The 23,346-nt window shown below is 53.1% G+C and overlaps 2 protein-coding genes across 3 annotated transcripts; both read right to left on the bottom strand.

Annotated features, from left to right (window-relative positions):
* Positions 1-1,903: 1,903 nt before the first annotated feature.
* Positions 1,904-6,456, bottom strand: MEPE (matrix extracellular phosphoglycoprotein). Its single transcript, XM_062602836.1, has 4 exons — positions 6,322-6,456; positions 4,809-4,862; positions 4,011-4,103; positions 1,904-3,901 (listed from the first exon to the last, which is right to left on the bottom strand). Exons 1-4 carry the CDS (start codon positions 6,379-6,381, stop codon positions 1,904-1,906), a joined length of 2,205 nt encoding a protein of 734 aa, XP_062458820.1. The 5' UTR covers positions 6,382-6,456.
* Positions 6,457-9,022: 2,566 nt separating this feature from the next.
* IBSP (integrin binding sialoprotein) lies at positions 9,023-23,033 on the bottom strand. Of its 2 annotated transcripts, XM_062602800.1 has the most exons (7): positions 23,016-23,033; positions 13,089-13,153; positions 12,947-12,997; positions 12,759-12,830; positions 12,525-12,584; positions 10,417-10,518; positions 9,023-10,106 (listed from the first exon to the last, which is right to left on the bottom strand). In XM_062602800.1, the coding sequence occupies exons 2-7, from the start codon at positions 13,140-13,142 to the stop codon at positions 9,519-9,521; spliced, it is 927 nt and encodes a 308-aa protein (XP_062458784.1). In that variant the 5' UTR covers positions 13,143-13,153; positions 23,016-23,033; the 3' UTR covers positions 9,023-9,518. The 2 variants fall into 2 exon arrangements, with proteins under 2 accessions (XP_062458784.1, XP_062458782.1); XM_062602798.1 differs by lacking the exon at positions 23,016-23,033 and having other exon boundaries at positions 13,089-15,584.
* Between the last annotated feature and the right edge of the window lie 313 nt (positions 23,034-23,346).

The raw sequence follows: 23,346 nt of genomic DNA, 5'->3' as shown, positions 1-23,346 counted from the left end.
GGTTTTATTCCTGACCTTGCCGCTCAAGCAGGGCTCCCCCGGAGGTCGGGGAAGAGGAGCAAGAGGGAAGCAGTGCATATCCCGGCACCAGGCAGAGGGGGGCATCATTCAACAGGCACAGAACCCTCCCAGCAGCAGGCTCTTTACTCCACTAGATGGTGCTCACACCTTGCTTATGGATGCTGCTTAATGGCGTAGACAAGGATGAGCTCCGGACTGGTGAGGGAGGTGGCCAGGCACCGCGCTGGGGTCTCCACGGGGCTGCAAAACCACCAGTCCCAGCCCTGACAGCGGTGAGACCCCAAAAACCACCCCCTTCCTTTGCCATGCAAAATGAAACATACATTGAGCCCCAGCTCCCTGGAGCATCGCTATGGCCCGTCAGATGTGAAGCGTGACATGCCATGGCAATTCTGGATGCAAGTTTCCAGCCCAGGCTGCCAGCAGCCCTGTATTCCTTTTCACTCTGACCCGGGTGGGCCAACACAGGAGGTACCGGAGCCTTTGGGGGTCTTGTGGATGCTGCCCCACACCTGGGAAGCTGCAGGCAAGTTCCTGCCCCAGACTGCTAAAACCTTAAACCAGGCTGCTTGGCACACCTTCCCTGGGGCCACTGCAGCCTGATCCCCTGGTGTGGGCGTAGTGGGCACATGCAGGTTTTGCCCCTTTCTGGCGAGGCAGAGCTCTGACAGTTGGTACTACTGGTAGCACCAGAGATGTGCAATGTTATCCTTGTCCTGGTGGTCTCAGCATCACTCACCCATGCATGATGCCCAGGAATCAAGTCTATGGCCTGAAACGGGACATGCCACTTTACCATGTGTGGTTGTGCAGAGGACGAGGGAGCAGATGTTCTACTGTACATTGCCATCATCGAGGCTGCTCCCACATCCTCTCTCTGCAGGGTGAAGTGCCTGTGGGGAGTCTCGTCCTGCTCATGCTGAGAGTGGCCCCTATCCCAGCTAGGCTTGAACGCTGCTCCCACTGTGCAGTTTGCTGCTGATCACACCCATTTTAGCAGCTTCTCAGACAGAAAAAGCAACCTGCAATTGCATAAACAGTGATTAACTCTGGGCACTGGCGGCACAGCTCCAGTGTGTCGAAGCCCAGCCTGGCTCACGTGCCGGGGACAGCGGTGAGAATGGCGGCAGCGTGGACAGGGCATTATGGTGGTGCTAGAAGGGTGGCAGGGCTGGCAAGTGCCCTGGCAGGGTGCTGGAGGGTGCGATGGGGAGTTCTTGCTGCAGGAGGTGGATGAGCCAAGGGGTGGGTGATGCTCTGTGGGGCCCCCCAGCAAGGACAAACTGTTCCCCTCAGTTTGGGAGGTTTGATGAGGATGGATGTGTGGGGCTAGTTGGCCAAATTGCTGCCCCAGAAGTGATAGATGGGTGAGCGATGTACTAGGGCTAGAAATCCCGTTGTGCCAAGGACCAGACCCCTTGCACCATGCTGCTGGTGGCAAAGCATTTGTCTGAAGTCCAGCTGCAAACACCAAAGTCATCAGAGCCTCAGTTACAGAAATGCCTTTATTTCTCCATTAGGCTGGAAATGAAACCGCTAGGACAGAGGCTTTTTCTCACCGTTTATTAACTTGCTTCGCATCAGTGCATGAACAATGCTACCCTATGCCGTGTAGCACGATTGCTGTTACATGGCTGTCTAGCACAGCAAACCCATACATTGCTGTCACAGCGCTGGATGCAGTCCCCCTCCAACTAACAGCAGGATTGCATGAAATGAGTGATTTTTGGCTCCTGGACTGCGAAGCACCACACAGCGACATGCACAGTGCCCCTCACCCAGGCAAGAGCAGTGCCCGCAGTGGGGATGCTGAAGGGGGGAAAACACACGGGACCCCGCAGCTCCACTGCTGGAGCCCGCTGGGGGGAATACCAGCAGTCCCTCAGAGGGCCCCCCGGCTCCAATGGTCATGTGGGGCTCCCCACTCTGAGGGCTGCAGTCCTGCCTGCCGGCTATCGCTGCGGCTGCCCCGCTCCCCCTCGGAGGACTGGCTGCTGTCAGCACTCCCCAGGCTACCGTAGGAGCCGTGGGGGCCGCCCCCCGCCCCGCCAAGGGCATAGAAGGCCTGCTCGCGGACATGGAGCTCGTCGGCACGCTTCATCTGGTCCAGCTGCCTGCTGCGGCCCAGCGCTGCGAACGTGCCCGGCGCCCCAACCCCCAGCCTCCTCCCATGGCGCATGGGCAGGCGGCCTGCCCCTGCCCCGGCACCCACCACCACCGATCCTGCCTTGACACCCCTCTCCTGCTCCTGGCCTCCCCCCGCTGCCACACTGTCCCTGCCTTGCCCTGCCGGCAGAGGGGCGCTGCCCCTCTCTGCGGTGGGACGTGATCTGTCCCCGTCATTGCCACCATGGCTGCCAGCCCTTATCTGGGCCCTGCTTGGTGCCTGGACACCAGCTTTTCTGCGTGGGGATGGCACCTTCTCCATCTTGGGGGTCTTGTCCAGCCCTGCTCCCCCCGGAGAGACCTTCACCCCTGCCCCGGGCTGTCCCTCCCTGTGGGGCTTTGGGGTGGCTGACCCCACTTCCCTGCTCCCCTCTCTCCCTGCTGCAGTGCTCTTGCCTGCCTCATGGCCACCAGCGGTCTCCAGCGGGGTGGTGCAGTCCTTCTCGCTCACCCCAGGGGAGGCCACTGTGGTGCCCAGGCGGATGGCGGCTCCCTCAGCTTGGATGGTGGCATCAGCCTCCTTGTCGCCCTCTGGCTGTGGGGTGGTGACAACCAGGAGGGCTGGCCTCCCATCAACCCTCTGCCCCCCATCTCTTGCCTCATCATCATCATTCCTATGGATGCCAGCACCCGCAGGGACAGTCACGTCACCACCAGCAAACCCCAAGGGGCCAGGGGTCACTGAACCTTCTCCATCACCAATGGCGGTGGCACCATCCTCATCGTCTCCTGTAGGACGCCCATACCTGGGGCTGCTGGTGATGCTGTACCCGTGGCTTGGAGTGGCTGTGGTGGTCCGTCCTTCAGGCTGCCTGTGAGAAGGGATGCCATCATCATCATTGCCATCATGTGCCACAGTGACACCCAGCCTGGGCAGGGGGCTGCTAGTTGCTGCAGTGGGGATGCCATTGTCCTTGCTGCTAACAGTGGTACCGGCGTGGGTGGTTTCTTGCTCTCCCACATGGATATTGGCCCTCCCAATGAAGATGTTGACCTCGTCGTCCTTGTCTGGAGAGATCTGGGTGAAGCTGGTGGCCCTTGGTGTGCTGCCCACCTTCCCGTGGGTGATGGTGATGCTGCTCGATTCAGGGATGTAAGCGTATTCATCCACACCTTTGGCATCAATTTGGACGTCCTCCATCTTCTCAGTGACAGAAGCAAGAGCGGCCCCTCCTGTCCCTGGGCCCTGCATGGCACCCTCCTGCCCTTGGACAGGGATGGTGGCCTCGCCACTGCCCTCATCCACAGCCCCTCCTGTGGCAGGGGCCCTCTCCCTGCCAGCTGTCATGCCCCCCTCCACTGGAATACCCGCAGGGGCACCAACATCCCTGTCCTCACTCCTGACACTGGACCTGTTCCCTGCCACAGCCTCACCAGAGTGTCCGCCCTCCTGGGGGACAATGGAAACACCACCATCGACTTCAAGCACCAAATCCAGGTCACCGCTGCCCTCTGAGCTGGCTGGGGTGGGACCTGCGATGCCGACACCACCGCGTGCTCGTGCACCAGTGCCTGGGCGAGGTCTGTGAGTATCCCTTCCAGTGCCTGCAGTGCTGTGGTTTTCAGGCCTGAGGCTGGTCCTGTTTTCCATCACAACCATGCTGCCATTGCTATCGTGCTCTGGGGATGTCCTGTCATCCGTCAGCCCCTGCCTGGCATCATCCTCACCCAGCTGACGGCCGGGGACGGCACTCTGGCTGTCAGCCTCTTCCTTCTGCGCAGTACAACAAGGGAGAGATCAGGGCCAGCCCCAGTGCCGGCCAGCTGCATGGGGCACTGCAGCCACGCTGGGGTCCTGCTGTGACACCCAGCTGCCTCCTCACCTTTATCTGTGTCTGGTTCCTCCGTGTTGAAAACGAGTAGACGTATTTGAAGACATAGAAGCCATGCTTGGCATTGCAGCCTTTCAGCAGTATCTGGTGGAGAAGAAAAGAAGCAAACCCCACAATTTTCTTAGTAAATGTGATGTCAAGAGCTTGCCTTGCTGTACCTGGCACTGCAGCAGGGTCCTACTAGCATCCACAGGAGCCCTGAGAAGGTAGCTCTCACTACCTTATAGCTGCCATTGTGGGCAGGGACCTGGGTAGGATTCAGGTGCTTGCCTCCTGATCTCCAGGGTTTGGCTTTCCCTTGGGCTCATTTTTACGGGGTAGCTTATGGTTTGAATGAACAACCTGGTTGATGGTCCCACCAGACATTAAGTGATGGGACTGATGGTGACTAAAGTGCTGGAAAGACAGCAACTGGCTTCCAATAGGCAAAACCAGACATTTTCTCCCACACTGCTCATCTGAATTTTTCTATTGATGCATTTTACACTGATATGCTTTGACAAAACCAACCCTATAGCAGGGTTTTAGTGGGCCTGGGACTTCTGCAGCCTCACCTGAGGGTACATCAAGCATTTATGCTCTGGGGCTGGGCAGGGGCAGAGCAGCAGTTGGTGTTGAAGGAAGCCCTTTTTCTGCTTAAGCACATCACAACTTTCACCTCCCCTGCTCTTCATAAAGGCTGCTCAGATGCAAGCAGACAGATGGTCTCTTTTTCTGTGGCTCGCTAGGGCTGCCCTCCAAAAATGTTTTTTTTTCCTATAGGGTCCAGATGGGGCAGGGGGGACTTACCCGGTGCTGTCCTGCACAGTTCCCAGCAGCTCTCCCAGACAGTGGCGGTGGTACCTGTTGGCAGCAAAACACAAATGAGAGCTGAGGTGTCAAATGCTGCCCTGGTGTGCAGGCAGTTTCCAGCACCCACTGCTAGCCACTCTCCTTGCCCAGTGTGATGGGCATGCCATGGTGTCCAGGGAAGGGTGGGAAAACTGTTTGTAAGCCCATAAATCCTAAGGTGCTACCTGGGGTACTGGCTCAAAGCCAGCAGTAGTAGGAAAAGTCAGAACCCCATTCTGAAGGTCTGACAAGTATTGCAAATCCTGCTACAGCATGCTTTTAATATGATACAGCTACTTTTAATGGGATATTGTTGCTCTGCAAATACCCTGGATTATGCTGCAGGGTATTTTCATTGCAGAGCACTGCTTGCACCACAATAAGCTGCAGCTTACGTCTGGGATCTGGCTGCAATGAGAGCCTGAAGCTGGTTTAACTGGTAGTGATTCCCAGTGTTTACTGGGCAAACTCAGCAGCAACAGCTGTGCCCCCACAGCCAGGTTTCTGTACAAGCTTCTGTCTTCCTCTGGTTATCCTGGCATCCTTTGAGATGTATTGGCCAGTGTATCCCTCAGGGATGGGGAACCTGGAGGTGGGAGCATCCTGTGAGCCTCACCAAGCCATTCCCTACATGAGAATGTGGCCCTGAGCCACCTCCAATCTCAGCAAAATCAGCCACTGAAGTGCCTTGAGCACAGCTGAAAGGGGCAGAAATGTACCCCAGAGTATTAAATATTCTGGAGTTATTCTACTGCTTGTGAACAATGTCAAAGGCTGGATTACAGCCCTGGTTACACAACAGAGTATTACCTGCCTCTTTTTTGTACCCCTATCTGAAAAGCAAATCTGTGCTGATTTATTGCCTCCCCCTGTGCTACCCTACAACAGACCTGCTTGTACTAGCTTGTTATGGGGGCTAAAGGACACACAACTGGTGCCCAGCCCTCAGGGAAGATGTGGCTTCCCTCCTCCTTACCATGCCAGAAAAACATGCCTTCACTAGGAGCAGATTTTCACTCTAGCTGTGTATGTAATACATTGGGAAGCAGTTTCAGAGAGAAAAATGACTGCTATTATATTCATCTTAGTTTGCCCTTTGTTTCAGTTATGCCTGTCTGAATTTCACTTTAGGAGAGCTGGAATATAACTGCAGGCACCCCTCTGACCACTGATACCCACATGGATAAGCTGAGAATCCTCCCTGTGCCTCCCTTTCCATTGCTCTGCTCAGGCTGTTCCCAGGCCAAAAGCTCAGGCACCTCAGTACTAATATTCCTCAGTGACAACATATATTTTTCTTGCTGTGTTCAACTTTGTGCCAGCACTTCAAATCCCCCACCCCAAGCCCCAGAGGTGCTATGTGGAAGCACAACTCATGCTTTCCTGTTGCTGAAAGCGTGGTGGGCCACACTGGATGGCACACCCCATGCTTTCAGCAGCACACTGGGAAGCTGGGGAGAGCCATACTCACAGGTATTGAGAGGGCTGTGCTGAGCAGGCACAGGCACAGGCACACGAGGGCTGTTTGCATCTTGGGCAGCTCCTGGAGACACAAAGGAAAGCATCACTGAAGTTTGTTTTCCTGGAACTTGTGGTATCCAACAGTCCCAGTCAGCAGCAACCCAAAATCCCCCACAGCGCAGGTTATCCAGTGACCCTGGCTTTCCCCATCCTTTGCAGTGGCCCTCAGCATTACTGTGCCTCTCTGCGCTCCTTGCAGCAAAGGTGATGCTCTTACCACGTGCATACAGCAGCAAGGTGAGGACACATCCATGGCCAGCAGCACTGACTGGGTACTTTAACACCAGCTGTTAAAGCTTCTTAACATGCCATGTCAAAACACCTTGGGTGGATATTTGCAATAAATGACCACCACAACCACTGCAGGCTAAGCCATACAGTCGTAAGCCTGGATTAAGACACTTGCACACTGTTTTTAACAGCACAGATAAATGGCAGAAGACAATAGCTCTTTTGGCTAATAATTCTCATTTCACCGATCCACCCTGGCTTGGGCTTGCAGGTCTAGCCCAGAAATTATATTCAACCATGCAAGAGCTGCTACAGAAAACATCAGAAGGAAATTCATATGCAAGGATTCTATGATTCCATAAGGATCAGCAGTACAAAGCAATGTAGGTTCAAGAGAGCTTAACGTAGAGATATGCATAGCTGAGGCTGGGACCATCTCCCTGTCCCCACCAAGGCTTGCCCAGAGCGAAAGCAGAAGATGCCCTGCTCAGAGAGAGCAGAGACGAAGGGCTGTGGAGAGACAGGCCAGGCAAAGCAGGTAAGGAGATTACCTTTTGCTGTCGGAGGCAGGTCCCAGCAGCAGACCGTGGAGGCTGTGTCCACTTTGCTGAAATTTAAAGTTGGCCCTGGGTGTGCAGAGCCAATCAGCTCCTGCCCAGGGACATTTGTCAGGGCTGGCAGCACCCGCAGATAACCAGGGGGAGTAATTTCCAGCTAAAAATGTGTTTGTGGTGGAAGACAGCTATCAAATGTTCCACCTGGCTGGATAAACAGAAAGCATGGGTTATAAATATCTGTTCTGAAGGCGAAATTGCTCGATGATTAGCGCAGATCTTAGTGTGGCACACGTCCAGCCTGGTTATTGATAAGATGGGTTGCAGGGGGTTTTAACGTGCTCACTGTGACTGACATGGGAAAGCCTGACAAGGCTGCAGGAACAGAAGGGTGATACAATGAGCTTGTGCTGGTCGCAGCCACGACAGGCATTGTGGGACAGTGCTGGCCAAGCTGAGAGCTGCCACCACGCCTTAGCTTCTGACACTTGCTTTTGGGGTTTCAACCTCAGCCCGCCTGAGGCTGAGCACCCCATCCCTGTGCAAGTGCAAAATAGAAGAGTGGTTTTAAAAAAAAGGTATTTTTTTAATGCAGGGCTTCCACAGGTCTCTTCAAGCCCACCTTTGCTGTAGGAAGGTGTGCTACAAGGATGTGCACAACATACGTAGTCTATTTCTGCACCCTCTATCTTTAGTGGTATTGCTGGTCACCTACACATATGCCAAGGGGGGTTGCCCATGCTGTGGGCAGCCTGGCTAGGTGGCTCACTGTGGTGATGGTGACAACAGCTCCCATCCTGCATGACACCCTGCCTCAAACCAAACCCTGGGAGTGGGCACAACCATTGCATTAACACCAGAAATACTCAAAACATCAGCATCCAGCCTCAGGTGGGAGCAAATCTCAGGGCCAGGAGGAAACTTGCCCTTTCCACCAGGCCAGGGAGCTGCAGTCGAATGCAGCCCCGTGAATGCTGGAGCAGTGGCCAGCGCGCTTTGGCTCAGGGAGCAGAGCTTTGGCCAGGTGCCCGAGGGGACTGACGCACATGGGACTGGGCCATGTGCCCTGTGGGAGCAGGACCTGGCCCTCGGCAGTGCCAGGGCCCTTTGTCCCTGCTGGTTCCCTGACGTCTTTGGGCATCCCTGGGGATGTGGACAATGGGGTTCCCCTACCACAAAATCTTGCAGGGCTCCCCAGTGCCACCGCAGGTATCTGGCTCTGGGCTCCCATCCTGCAGGCAGCACCCTCTGCCACCCTGGCAGCTGCAGCCCAGCTTTGGTGCATGGAAGTGGTTTTGTACAGTGGCCAGCAAAGGAGAATAGAAACTTGATCTACAGGTTGATCTATACTGGAAGCTGAACATAAGTTTCCCTTCCAGGAGTGAGAGGGCAGCATGGTACCTGCTGTAACTCATCACTTTTCATAAATGGGGGCCCTGCCTGGAACCCAGAGGAATTTGGTCCTTCCCCATCCCTGGTGCTGATCCCCAGTTGACTGGGCCCATGCTCACATGGGGAGGTGACTTTGGGTAGAGATCTGGGGACCACAAGCCAGGCATCCCCATCTCTGATACAGGAGGCAGGTAGAGGCACCACTGCCACTGTGACACCCTTACCTTGCCCTGGGGATGAGACTGTGTGGTGGGGAGAGATGTGGACTGTTTTGGGCTGTAGCACTCATGTCCAAAACACACGTCCAAGGTGCCTGGATTTGGTGTGACCCACATGCCTGGCTCAGAGCTGCAGGAGCAAAGCTGTCATTACAGGGATGTGAATTTACAGCTAGTGATGCATGAAAAGAGAAATTAACGTCATTACCTTTATTAATATTGCCTGGTGTGTGGTCAGGCTACAGGAGGCATGCTACCAAGGAGTGGAAGATGTAAAGTTATCATCACCCACATATTGCAAATTCATGCCAACTCTATGTAAGACATGGCAGTAATCCCACAGCAGTGACCCTGAAAATGCCCTTTCATTTTTTGGAGGGGACTCTACAGAGGCATTCCTAGTTAGTCTTTCTGCTTCTCCCTCTTTTTGTGTGCACCTGAGCTGGAATAAAGAGATTTAACCCTGAGCAGCATAAGCACCTGCAGCCCCTCAAATCCACCAAGCGTTGTGCTGCCCCACTGACCCCAGTGAATTTGGCAGTAGAGCTTTTATCATCAAGAAGCTCAGTTCTGTTGCTTTATTTCGTTTTGCTTCTTAAAATACAAAAAAAGGATGGGACAGAGCCAGTGCACACCACAAGCTGCCCAGCATCCCCTCCGGGGCGTGGCAGCTGCAGGGAGCATGCAGATGGATGTTCCTGAGTGAGATGGGGCAGGAGGGGCCAGCACTGGGGCTGCCCCTCACTCCCTGCTCATTGGCTGTAGTAGTAATCCTGGCCATACACATCATAGCCGTGCCCCTTATAGTAGCCGTACTCATCCTCGTAGGCCCGGTAGCTGTCCCCACGGGCATATTCATCCTGCTCCCCATAGCTGCCATCGGTGGTGCCCTCATCCCCTCGGCCATGGCTCCCGACCGTCACCTCATACTCCCACTGCTCCCCGGCTGTGGTGGCATACGTGGGTGCCACATCTCCTGTGGTGGTTGCCTGGGTCAGCCCTTCTTCATTGGTGGTGCTGGGAACGGTGGTGTCTTCAGTTTCCTCCTCCTCTTCCTCCTCTTCTTCTTCTTCTTCTTCTTCCTCTTCCTCCTCCTCCTCCTCAGCTGCAGCAGTGCCCTCCTCAGCCACTGCAGTGCCATTGCCATGAGGTCCATCTGCGCCCTCAGTGGTGTTGGTGCTTGTGCCATTGATGCCACTCTCATTCTCGGCTATCTCCTCCTCTTCCTCCTCTTCCTCCTCTTCCTCTTCATTCTCATCACTGTCTTCATTTTCAGAGTCACCCCCCTTGCCCACAGTGCCGTTCCTGTCTGCCTTTAGAGGCCCTTGGCAGCCCTTGCCCTGGCAGGGGAAAACAACACTTTTAGTTGGGTGCTGGAAGGTTATAGCTTTTTGGTGCCACATGACATGGGGCAGGTGTGGGCAGAGCTGAGCATCACTCCCATCCCTTGAATGGCAAAACTGCCTTTTTGGGGTGCCCCTTCCAACCCTCTTGACAAGTTAATGGTCAGAGCTTGGTCCAGCTATGGGTATCTTGCACAGCAGACCCTCAAGCAGAAAAGGGGTGCAGGGCACCACATGGGTGCAAGCAAACATGCATTGAACATAGCCCCTGTCCATGGGAGCTCCCCTCCAGCCACCCAAAACACACCTGCTGGGGGCATGCAAGGTCTCCTCTCAGCCCACCCTTGCTGTCTCCAGGGGCTGCTCCGATGAGGTGGCCATCTGCCTTGGTGCCAGCATGGGATGGCTTCTGCAAGGACAGAGAGAGAACAGGGTGGGTGGTCAGCAGTGGGAGCACAGCACACCCCCCCCCCCCCAGCAGTGAGGGGGGCACACAGCATCCCTGCACAGTGTTTGGCACTGCTCTGAGTTTCCTTCTTTCCCACGGGTCTCGCCCTAGGCTGAAATCGAGAAGCTGCAGCAGGGCAACCCCAGCCATGCAATTAAGTGGTGGTGGCTGGAGCTGGGTGTTCCCATTCTGGCTACACATTTTGCTTTAAGAAGCATCTAAAGGTTCGCTTTTGAAGTTACCTCTCCTGGCTTCCAACAAACAAAGAAAGCCACAGGCACACTACTTGCAGACACACTACACACAAGGTGTAGATAGATGGCAAGAGCATGACAGTGAGGCATGAGCCCCAGCCCCACCAGCAGTAAGCCATCAGCACCACTCAGCCCCAGGGACCACACAGCAGAGCGGATCCCTCAGCAGGGTGCACAGCAGTCCATGCTGATAAAAGAGGAAATGAATACCCCAAATTCAAGCAGAGCCTGGAGCAACCACTGCAGAACTGGTGGGGCAGCTCGCCCTCTCCATAGCCCTTGGAGCACCTTGCCACCAGCAAATGAACCCAGGTATGGCAGGGAGACACAGGGTCACTGCCATCCCTGCCCAGGGCAATCCCCATTGCTCATGTGCCAAGACCAAGGATGCTCACCCTGGTGTTTTGGGCCAACTCAGACACTTAAAATACGGGTGTATCTGAAGCTAGAAAAAAAAAACCAGGCTGTTTTCTTCTCCACTGGGGAGCCACCAGACTGCATGGTGAAGCCAGCTGTAGTGGGTCTGCAGCGGGGATGCCCCCCATCTAGTAGCCAATATAATCGTGCTCTTTATATACCTGAGGGGCTTGTAAAGACCTTGGGGACTTTAATCATGATTTATCCTGCTGACCATTTCCTGCATCCCTGCTCCTGAACAGCCACTGCTCTGCTGCCCTTGACACAAAAAAGGCTACCTGGAACAGCAGGCTGCATTCCCCAGATGCAGCTGCATTCATGCATATCACTTAATTTCTTCCTCAGGAATGAAATTCCCCCTTTGGCTGTCCCATCTCACTACTTGAAATTATCCCTAATGATCCCAGTGGTAGGAAAGAGCAACAGGCAAAAAGGGGCAAACTGCAGGGAGGTGCAGAGGCCACCTCATGCTGCACCCCAGCCCCAGGCAGGCCTGCAAAGTGGGGTTCAAGACCAGATGCCCAGGCTTACACTCCTGTTAAAAAGACCGCTGAAACTGGCATTTAAATCACTAAAATAAATTGGGGGGGAAAGAGAAAAGAGGTGATTACACCTGACACATAGGTTTCCAAGTATGCTGGATCCCTGTCTCAGAGCACTTGTATGCCTGAGACTACTGGATTATTTGTGAGCATTTGCAGCCTGGTGGGGCACAAGACACCATTGTAATCCCTGGTTTATAATTCTGGGCCTGAGTGACTCTCTCAAATGCAGTGGTACCAATGCATGTTGACCCAGCAGAGAGGAGCAGCATTTCTAGCTGGGCTGGTACAGATGTGTATTTCCCAATATAGCACCAGTTTGTGTCCCTTCACACAGACATGTGCAAAGCACAACTGTATTTCCCACAGCAATATTATCAGCTCTATGGGGGCAATGCACCCGGAAAGGAGAAGGTAAGAGGAGTCCCTAACAGTACTTTTTGCCTGTGTGATCCTCCCTGTTTCTGCCCTTTGGATTGTCCTGCTCCTTTCTGAGCCACTGAAAATGGAAACCCAGACAGTTTGTCTCTGTTGTTGGTCCATCCTGTGCCTATCCTCTTTAGAAAGGAAATAAAAAGAGAAAACATACAAAACACAATCAAATAAAGCCTAGAGTAGCAAATCCAGTCTCATCCAGAGCGCAAGGCTGTGGGCGGTCAGCAGCCACAAGAGATGATGAGCAGAGACTACAAAACCAAAGAAAGTCCCCAAATTCCCGTATTTGTTTTTCAGGCTGATGGTTTGCTGTACTCACCCACCCCTCCTCCTCTTCCTCATCTGAGCCGTCCCCCTCTTCCTCCGATGAGTCACTGCCCTAAGGAGATGGAAAACCAAGCCATAGGTAGCCAGACTTGGGGATCTCCATTAGCATCACAACTGTGATGCTTGCCCTGCAAGGCAATGGCAGACCGTGCCCCCAGCTCATCTGGGTCAGAATCTCCACATTCTGTGGGCAGCGAAGCATCAGCAGCCTCTCTGAAGCACCCACCTGGTACCGTTGCTGTGGGGGATACAGGTAGGCATATCTGTACAGGTAATACCGATGCCTGCTCTTGAGCACCTATAGAAAGAAGAAGGGCGTAAATCCCACTAGGCTGGGGCTTGAGTGACTGAAACGTTCCCATCCTCAAGGGCAGCACTGCATGGGGCTGGGATGTGGGATGGGGGACATCCTACCGCGTTTTCTTCTGAGTCATCCAACTTGGCTCGCCGCAGCCAGCTCTTGACCTGGGAGAAAGGGTGGGTTGGCACATGTCCCACACCAGCCCCAGCGAGGCCAGGGGTTGCCAGGGTGTCCCCCCAACTGCCTGGCACTCACCGAAAAGGCACATGCTATCCCCACCAGGCAGGCGAAGACCAGGGCAGTCCTCATGGCTGCTTTCTCTAGGAACAGCAAAATACGGCAAAGACTTGCTTTCCAGCTACCCCAAACCATACAGGTGTCTGCGTCCACATGGGTGAGTGGGGAGAAGAAAGGCTGATCTCCAGCAACTACTTGATGTGGTCACCCAACCTCTCCAGAGACCCAAGTCTTTCTTTTTGTATTTGAACAAATCTACATTTTAGTTTTGAAAGAAGCCAGAAGAGTAAGTTTCACCCAGTAGTAGATGCCTTGTTTTCCCTAGGCAGGATTAGTTGCTCCTGCTTCCCCATTGCCTCCAAGTGAGTGGGGAATGCCAATCCCCATTGGAGATGGAACAGGAGCAGCCAGAGGGAGCGCTGCCCACTGTGGCCGCCCTCCCACAGCCGTGCAACCTGCTCAGAGTCTGCCCAGGGAGCAATGCTCATGGGATTTACACCTCAGAGAGCTAACCTCATGGAGGAAAAATAAATACGCAAGCAAAGAAATGAATATAATTGCTTCTGCAGTCTGCATTGACAAAAATAGCACTGGCAAGGCACAAAGGCAAGAAGCCTGCTGCAGGCATATCTAGGAGGGGAGGCTTGGCTCTAGGCAGGTCTGAGCTGCACTCCCTAAGCCCCACAAAACCCAGCCTGCTTGCCTTCATCATGGCTCCAGCAAGGAACATGCCTGATCTTTCCCCCAGCACCCCAGGGAAGGATGCTCCCAGCACCAGTCAGACACAGTAACCTTCCTTTTTCCTACTCTTCCTCCAGCTACACCCACCATCAGTTCTGCTGAGTTTTTTGGGGGTGGGCAGGGGAGTTGTTATATTTATCTGCACTTGAATTTTCCCCATCTTTGTTTAACTCAGCCTAGAAAACAGCTGGCCACGTGCCACCTTCCCTGGCCATGCAGCAAGGCTCTGGATGATCATCCCCTCCACCCAAGTGCTCCATGAAGGCATAGACCCAGGAAAAGGCTAAAAGCAGCATCCAGCCCCACCAGCAAGCCAAGTCCCTCCATCCCCCACAGAAAGCAGGTAGCAATGCACAACCCAGACAGGAAAAGCAGCAGCAAGCTTACCCAGCCCCAGCACTGATGGCTACCCGTGGAGTCAGCCAGCACTGATTTCCTCACGCTGCTTCCCACTGGGATATAAGGTCTATTTTTGCCCCCTCCCCCCCCGCCCCCAGCCAGTCACCGCCCTGTCTAGAGTGATGCCAGCCCTCCAACGTGCACCAGAAAACCCCCAAACTTGAGCGCCGGCAGATTTGGTGCACAAACATAGCAGCCGCACAGCTGCCAAACCCGGGGAGGTTTGCACTGTGCCGCTTAATTGAGGGTCTGGCCTCAGAGCAATGGCCAGAGGAGGCCGGAGGGTATAATAACACCCTGGGTTTAAATGAAAATAAATATTGGGAAATCTGTTCTCAGGGGGTGTCTGCCTCCCTTTTTGGGAAATTCTGTCACTGTTTTTTCAAGCAGACAAAAAAGACCAACCTCAAAGGCCTGGCTTCACAGGCACTTGGGCATAGCCATTAAAGACAAAAAAAGGCTAAATCCAAACAAATCACTTTCCAGGCTGTCTGTAGAGGTGAAATGGGCCTCAGGAAGGGCATGGAAAGAAAAGGGGACTTGGATACAGGTGTTACCACTCCCCCTTTGAGAGCCATTTCTGCCACAGTGATGCTACAGAATGCAGGTCTGCTTCATTTCTCATGCCCCCTGAACCACACAGACCCATGCAGGGGCCGCCTGGCTCTGCATAGTCAGGTGTTGCCCAGCTGAAACCTGGTGGCTCTGTACATGTCCCCAGCAAAGCAGAGTAACTGCCTGGGGCAAAAAAAGATGCAAAAACTCCACCCTCATTGCCGCCCAAAGCTCTGTAGGGACCTTGGTGGCAGGATACAGCCAGGGGTTGGAGAGCTCCTGCCTTGCACCTCATGGCAGGGGATGGGGGCACATGGATGCTGCAGTGCCCCCTGGCACTCAACTCTGCAGAGACATCCTTTCCCTGTATTTACTGTATCCTGATGGTATTTTAGCCATTTATCTCTCCAGTGCACCTCTGCTCCCTCTTTCCTAGATTTTTCTTGCATGAGTGATGTGCTGATGATGTCAAAGGCCCCTTCCTACTCATGCATGTGCCTGGGCTGCAGCATCTTAGGGAAATGACTCCTCACCGAATGCAGCTTTGCTTACCACAGTGGCAAGGAGAATTGCAAATCCCTCCTGATGCCTTCAGCCCTACAACCCCCAGAGAGGGAACAGCAGTGCTGGAAAATGCAGGTCGATTCACGATCGGGTTAGCCAGTGTTCAAACCCTGGTTATTTAGGGCAGAAAAATCCTCTTTGCAGTGGAAGACTCATGTTTCTGCTCAAAATCAGAGGCTGAAAGCCTCACCCACACCCAGGGGAGTCCGGTTTGAGTCTGAATTCGATTAGGAAACAAAGGATTTCCAGTTAACCAAATTCCCAGGTCACAACCAGAAAGATGAAGTGGAGTTTTTTGGTGTTATTTTGTCTTATTTTGCTCATCACCACATCAACAGGTATATGGTGGGAAACTGCTAACTGCTGACCAAACACCGTGCACATCATATGCTTTGAGGGATCTAGAGGCCCCTTGAGCCCCCGCGGGGGTACATCAAGCCAGGCCATGTGCCCACTATGCAACCTTTGGGGGTACAGGGCTCAGCAGTGCCTGCCCCAGAGGCTTCAAAGCCCGTTGTGTCACTGTGAGGAGCCTTAATTACAAGGGAGGCCTGGAGCTGGCTGTGGCTTTAGGCTGGCTCCTCAGACCAGGAAAACCCACACACACCAGGAAAAAAAAAAGAAAAGAAGGGGAAAAAAAGGAGCTGTGCAGTTTTCCTAAGCCAATGCAGCAGCCTATGGTAAAGACAGGCACCAGCATTGTGAGGGGATCGGCATCCCCCATCCCCAGGGAGCTGGGGTGGCTGGAGGGGTGATGGGGGGCAGAGGACGGAGACAGCCCTGCTTCCCACTGCCCCATGGGCTGCCCTGTGCAGGAGAGCAGCGAGCATGTGCCCAGCTTTGAGGTTGAATTTCATCAGAGCTGAGGAACAGAGAGTGCTGGTGGGAGGCAGTTTCTAATGTAATTAAAGGGCTGCTGCTGCAGGCTGCTTAAAAAAAAAAAAAAAAAAAAGAGAACTGACTATAAAAAATGTGTATTTCACCCAAGATCCCTAAAAAGCACCTAAAAAGGATAATTAACGTGTGCTGAAGTGCTCCCACTGCCAGGACCTATATTTAGCCCCTGGGCCAGGGAGTGTGAGCTGCCTGTGCAGGCTACTGGCAGCAGGAACCTCACAGCACCATGCAGGGGAGTTGGACAAACACGTTCAAAATGTTCCTATTTGAAAGAATAATAAATACATTTTAGAAGGCATCACATCTAAGGATTGGAGCTGCTTCATGAAAATAAACTTGCCTTTGCAGCTAGAAACAGAACATGGAACAGCTCACCTGCCTCCAGGGGATGTGTAAAACCCCAGTACCAAAACCCCATTTTTCAGGGCCACACTGAGATGATGAGCAGGAATGTTGATCTGCTGCAGGACAGGAAGGCTCTACAGAGGGATCTGGACAGGTTGGATCCATGGGCTGTGGTCAGTGGTATGAGGTTCAACAAGGCAAAATGCCAGGTCCTGCACTGGAGCCACAACAGCCCCATGCAATGATACAGGCTTGGGGAACAGTGACTGGAAAGCTGCCCAAAGGAAAAGGACCTGGGCGTGCTGACTGACAGAACTGAACATGAACAGCTTGTGCCCAGGCAGCCAAGAAGGGCAGCAGCATCCTGGCCTGTATCAGCAATAGTGTGGCCAGCAGGGCCAGGGCAGTGATCATCCCCTGTACTGGGCACTGGTGAGGCTGCACCTTGAATTCTGTGTTCAGTTCTGGGCCCCTCACTGCAGCTGAGACATTGAGGTGCTGGAGCGGGTCCAGAGGACGACAGAGCTGGTGAAGGGCCTGGAGCACAAGTCTGATGAGGAGCAGCTGAGGGAAGTGGGCAGGTTCAGTTTGGAAAAGAGAAGGCTCAGGGGGCACCTTATCACTCTACCTGAAAGGAGGATGGAGAAAGGTGGGGGTTGGTCTCTTCTCCCAAGTAATAAGTGATAGGACAAAAGGGAATGGCCTCAAGCCGTGCCGGGGGAGGTTTAGAACGGATATTTGGAACCATTTCTTCGCTGAAAAGGTGCTCAAGCATTGGAACAGGCAGCCCAGGGCAGTGGCGGAATCACCATCCCTGGAAGTGTTAAAAAATGAGGCCCTCAGTGACACGGTTTAGTAGTGGACATGGCAGTCCTGAGGTAATGGTTGGACTTGATCTTAAAGGCATTTTCCGATGCAGGTGATTCTATGATTCCCTGACAAGGTGGGCGTGCAACATGCAGCCCATGTGTGCAAATACAATGGCTTCCCTTCCTCACCCGCATCAGGTTTTCACTTGTGTACAAGTACATCGCCACGTTGCTCGTTACACGCTTTGGTGAGTGAGCAGGGGTCAGGCCAGCAGCCCACTCCCAAAGCCCTGTACAGGCACATCGCTGCCCTCACACAGCAGGCGATGATAACCCCGTGTCCCAGCGGTGGTGCAGTTTGTGCCAGCTGCTGACACCAGCTCAGTGCTGCAACTGGGCGGGCTTGCACCCAGCATGGCCCGGCAAGGGCACTGCCTGTGGCTTTGATGTAGGAGCCGGAGCCCATGAAGACCTCTCGGTCAGCGCATCCCTGCCTGGAGCAGGTTGACACGGCTCCTATGTCCAAATGTAATTGTTAATTTGGCAGGGCGGTAAGTGCTGGAGCAGCGTGCTCCTGTCTTGCTCCAGCCCGCTGCAGGGCCAAGGCTGTGGTTGGGGCTGCACCAGCTTATTTCCACGCCCTGGAGCTATTCTGGAAGGAAACCTCAGGGCCAAAAATAAGTAAAGAAAAACAAAGCCAGAAAGACACATTGAGCGTGGAGGCCAAGGTGCTGCTGCAGCCAGGGAAAGGGGCACCCCTGCCATGCAGCCGAGTGGCCATGGCACCTCCAAAACTGGGGGAGAAAGCACCAGAGGCAGAGCTTACCCCAGCTCCCACCTCTCCCCCTGTGCTGTTAAGAGACAGGAGCATGTGTGCCAGGGTAACAAACTGGGGAGCAAAGTGATGAGCAAGGAGAGAGTGAACCAGCAACAGCATAAGAATCCCTCTTTTATCCTCCCTTACCTCTCATGGCATAAACCTAAACACAAACCAACATCAGCCTGGCATAGGGCTTGTTATTTTTTTGCAAGCAGTTAATTTTAGAATAAAAGCAGGAGGAGAAAACACCTAAACCGCACCACGCATCAACCTCAAGTATCAGTACACAATCTTTGCATGTTGGCCCTCTGCAACTAAACATCTAATATAATTTTCTTTTTTTTTTTTTCTGAGGCAAGAAACCAGATAAAGAAAATTAATTCTATTCACATGCCTGGCAAACTGTGGGCCACAAGTAGCTCTGTAACGCAAGCACTCTGAGGTGGCCTGAACTCTGGGGTACAGAAACTCAGCAAGGTCACATCATTATCGCAAATCCCAGCACTTGCCACCACCCAGGTCCTCACGTGTCTGAGCAATACCTGTATATCATATTTCCTCTAGTTTTTTCTTGGTTTGTTTTTTTCAGGAGGAAGAACCCATGCACCAGACAGAGTGAGTTACCAGGACTGGTCCCACCACCAGGCTGCTGCCTCCATCTGTGTGTGAGTGCCCTCAAACACAGCCACATGACAGAAACAGGAGGAAAACAGCCCAAATAAACCCCCAAAAAGCTCCCCTTTTCAGGAGGAGAGCAGGCAGACAGCCTAGGTCCACTGCAGAGGTACCCACTGATAACCTGCACTGATAACCCAGCTCAGGAGCTGAGCTGTCTGCCTAAGTCAAATCAGTGTCCCTGAACACTCGGGCATCTGGCTGGTGTGAAGGCACCAGCGATGGCTGCCTACCCCCTCCCCAAGCAGGCCCTTCACAAAGATCCCTGCATTTGGGCTTAAAAAGTTGCCATTTGCAGCAGAGGCCTGTGTCAGCAGGGAACCACTGGCTTGCACTGGGTATTTGTTGTTGTATACATACATGAGTTGCAAAATACTTGCATATGTATCCACATACACACAAACAAGTACATGCCTGTTGCATCTTAACACTTAGGCACTCTGAAAAAGAAGGTTTTGAAAGTTTTCATGCTATAATGAACCTAATTTTTGCTCTGTGCATGAAACAGCATAAGGTCTGCAAGAGGAAAGGTAGGCATTGCCTCTGTTCCCCAGCTGCAGGTTCAGCTCCTGTCTTCAGAGACCTGATACCTTCTGCTAAAACAAAACACCAGCTCTTTGCAGCTTTGTATTTCAGGGTGTGAAAACAGAAAAACCTGAACTGCAAACCATTTGCTCACACTTTAAGGTTTCCATAAAGAGTTATGGGGGTGCCATGCAGGTGGATGCCAATGATTGCACTTTATGTGCCCAACTCAGTGCTGGGGTAGTGCTGGGAGGACCATAAAATTCCCAGGACATGGCTGTGCTGGGGGAGTGGAGGGAAGTTATTTGCTATTCAAGTGCATGGCAATAAAAGGAGCTGGAATCAAAAATTCCTTAGAGCATTGAAAAGGTTTTTAACATTTTGGGGTTTCATTGAAGTCAGAGGCTGTTTTCCCACAGCTGAGACATTTCTTTTGTCCAGACTGATGGCAGCAGCAATTCCATCAGAGGTTTTTACTCCCCATTGAAAAGGGCAGAGAAATACAAACTCTCCTGGCCTCAGTTGGTGAGCAGGAGTTCTCATCATAGAATGACATGGGTTGGAAGGGACCTTAAAGCTCATCCAGTTCCAACCCCCTGCCACGGTCAGGGACTCCTTCCACTAGATCAGGTTGCTCAAAGCCCCATCCTACCTGCCCTTGAACAGTGTCAGGGACAGGGCAGACACAGCTTCTCTGGGCAACCTGTTCCAGTGCCTCACCACCCTCACAGAGTGTGGGTTCACTTCAGCTTAAAGCCATTCCCCCTTGTCCTGTCACTATGTGTCCTTGTATAAAGTCCCTCTCCAGCTTTCTTATTGACCCTTTTAGGTATAAGACTGTTCTAAAATTTCCCTGGAGCTTTCTCTTACCCAGCTCTCAGCCTGACTTCACAAGAGAGGTGCAGAAAACCATCACAGAAATGCATCCAGGGCACACAGAAGGCACAATCCTACCTGATTGTTTCTTCCACAGATATTCCCATTTCTGTAAGGCAAACAGGGGCCAAGGAGAAGCCCTGCAGCCAGCTACATCACTCAGCCTGCCATGGGAAGCCCAGGTCACTTGGCTGTGCAGCTAGAAGAGCCACTGCTGGATGGAGAGGTGCTCTGCTGGCAGTGAGGGTATCTCCCACTCAAGCCAGGAAAATCAGGGGGTTGAATGCATTCAGCTTGCATGCCGTGGCCACCCCACGTCCAGCAGCCATGCAGGGCTCAGTGCTGCTGCCTCCCACCGCCTCAGCCACACCAGGTACTTATTAAAAATAGAATTTTTTCTTCTAGGAAAGGACAAAAAAAAAAAAACAACCCACCAAACAAGAAACTTTTCTTTTAAGATGGTGCAGACTGGTGTTTTCATAAACCCAAATGTGACCAAAAATACCTGCTTTAAACCCCAGTGCTGGTTCCTGGGTAAATCACTGTGTTCAGCTTTAGAGGCCACCCCCAATGCACAAAAAATGGCATGTGGGTGGATAATGAAAATGCATACATTGACGTGGACATTTTTTGTCCTTGCCTAACCCACCCGGCTTGCTGATCCTTATGATTTCATTGCACAACCAGCCCAAAACTGGATGCAGGAACACCTCCAGAGATGGCAGAGCCTGCAGATGCCTTCTCAGCCACTTCTCCTGCCTGCCTGACAGCAGAGAGTGGGAACACTCCCCTCAGATGCATACTGCATACAGGCAAACACTGGAAAAAAAAAACCAAAACAACCAAAAACCACATTGGAAGCTGCTAAAAATGCCTTAAGATCCTCAAAGCAAGTATCTTTCTATTTTACTACGAGGGGGGTGAGGCACTGGCAGAGGTGGAGGTGCCCCATTCCTGGCAGTGTTCAAGGCCAGCTTGGACGTGGCTTTGAGCAACCTAGTCTAATGAAAGGTGTCCCTGCCCATGGCAGGTGGGATAGAACCGGTTGATCTGTGGCCATCCAAAACCTCACACTGTGAGGTGCTTGCTGCTGGCCACTTATGCTCTCCAGATGACAACAGGAGATGAACAGCATTTGATGGGGACTGCCCAGTGCCACCAGTGTCCACCAAAACCTGCCTGTCCTCTCAGGCAAGTGCTACCAGGTGCAGCACAGGGGGCACAGGAGGGCAGCACCCCCCACGCAGTATGCCAGGAGGGACAGTCCCTTGGGAAGCCATCCCGGCACAACTGGCAGGCGTCAGCCAGCTCTGGCACCAGCTCCCTGGCCTTTGAGGAGCAGCCAGCCAGCGGGAGGCAAATCCTGGCGCTGCTGGTGGGGACATGCGTATAACTGCAGCAGAGCCCTGGGAAGGCACGTGAAGGGGAGGACAGCCAGCTAGCACAGGGTGCAGCGGGTGCTGCGTGGCTGTTTGCTACGCACGTACCCCTCCGGCTCAAGCTAAAGCAAATCAACCCAGCTTGTCTCTCATGCATGAGCCAAGAGGAGGACGAGTGTTCGCCTCCCCTTCACTTGTCTTCACCCTTCCCAGCACTGCTCACTCAAGGGTGAGGACAGGCAGAGAGTCACACACAGCGCTCAAGAAGCAGTCTCACAGAGCTTGCTCCATTCACCCTTGTGACATCTCAGCCATCCTGCTCAGGGGATGGGCTCACAGCAGAGCTGCAGGGCATCCATCGCCAAAAACCCCTCCCAGTGCCTATCCCCAGCAGCTGTCCCCATGCAAACACCTCCTCTGATGTGACCTAGCTAGCGCCCGGAACGTCCCCACTGCCTGCGCGGCAGCACCGCTTGCTGGACACGGAAGACTTCACAGCAGCACTACCGAATGCCGCTGCGCAGGGGAGCCAGCAAACACATCATTGCTACAATCTTAAACCAAAGCAGCAGCTGTCAGCCAGCTCTTTTTGCACTTCTGGGCTGCAGCCAAACTTGTGTTTGCTGTCTTCCACCCCAGCGATGGGGCTGTGCACCAGCATTTTGGTACCCAAGACCCTGACAGGCATCATCAACTTCACAGCATACCGAACTCCTCACACATCTAATGCAAAGAGTCCAAGAAATAAGGGGCAAGACACAGCTGAGGTAGCCACTGTGCAGACCATGGGGGCAGAGGAGAGAGGGTCAGGAAAGAGGCAGTAACGTGGAGAAGCTGTACGTTTCAGAGCTAGTCTTATACAGAAGTAGGAAGGGCTTACACAGGGTGGAAATTAATACAAATTCCACTAAACCCAGGAGCTGTTCATCTCCCAGCTTTTCTAGTGGTAGGTAGAAATTAAGTGCAAATTAAGGTAGAAAATTAAGTGCAGTTTTGCTAGAAGTAGTACCAAATTATTTCTTTACTGGCTCTTGAATTTGGCATTGCAATGCTCAGTAGTGACATCCAAGGCAGCTGAAAGGCATGCACAAACTTGTGCTGACCCCTTGGAGACTGTCCCCTGAAGATCCACAACTCCATGCTGTAAAATTGTGCTGCTAAGCAACAGCCCACAGCTTCCTCCCTCAGCATTGATACCCATTGATGATTGTACAACTCAGCATACACATGTCAACCAGGGCCTGGGTGGGATTTTAAACAAATAACATGCTGTATAGTTGCAGGAGAAAAAAAGAAACACACTGAGTAAAAGAAGCTTTATCCATGACCTACAAGCCCACAACAACCCCTTTATCCTCACCAGCTCTGTGCTGCAGGAGAGCTGGCATCAGGAGCCACTGTGAACACCCAGAGCCAGTGGTGCCCTGGAGCATCTCTTTCACAGTGCCTCAGGAAGAACAGAACAACCCCTGCTCACATTGCAGCAGGTTGGTGGCCATGATATAGCAAAGCCCCAGGCCCAGCTTTTCCCACCTTTTTCCCAGCTTTTCCACCCCACTGCTGGGTCACCTCAGGGCAGGGTGGCCCTTGGGGTGCCTGGAAATCCCAGTTTGGAGCATGTCTCAACCTCTGCTTTCCCCCTCACCCCAGAATGCTGTGGCTCCCAGTGCGAACAGCCTGGCTCTTGCTCC

Source organism: Pezoporus occidentalis, unplaced genomic scaffold, assembly GCF_034315485.1.
Source record: "Pezoporus occidentalis ecotype Australia unplaced genomic scaffold, CSIRO_AGI_Poc_V1 ctg79, whole genome shotgun sequence".
NCBI classification, from domain to species: Eukaryota; Metazoa; Chordata; class Aves; order Psittaciformes; family Psittacidae; genus Pezoporus; species Pezoporus occidentalis.
This window is presented reverse-complemented; position numbering and strand designations above follow the sequence as displayed.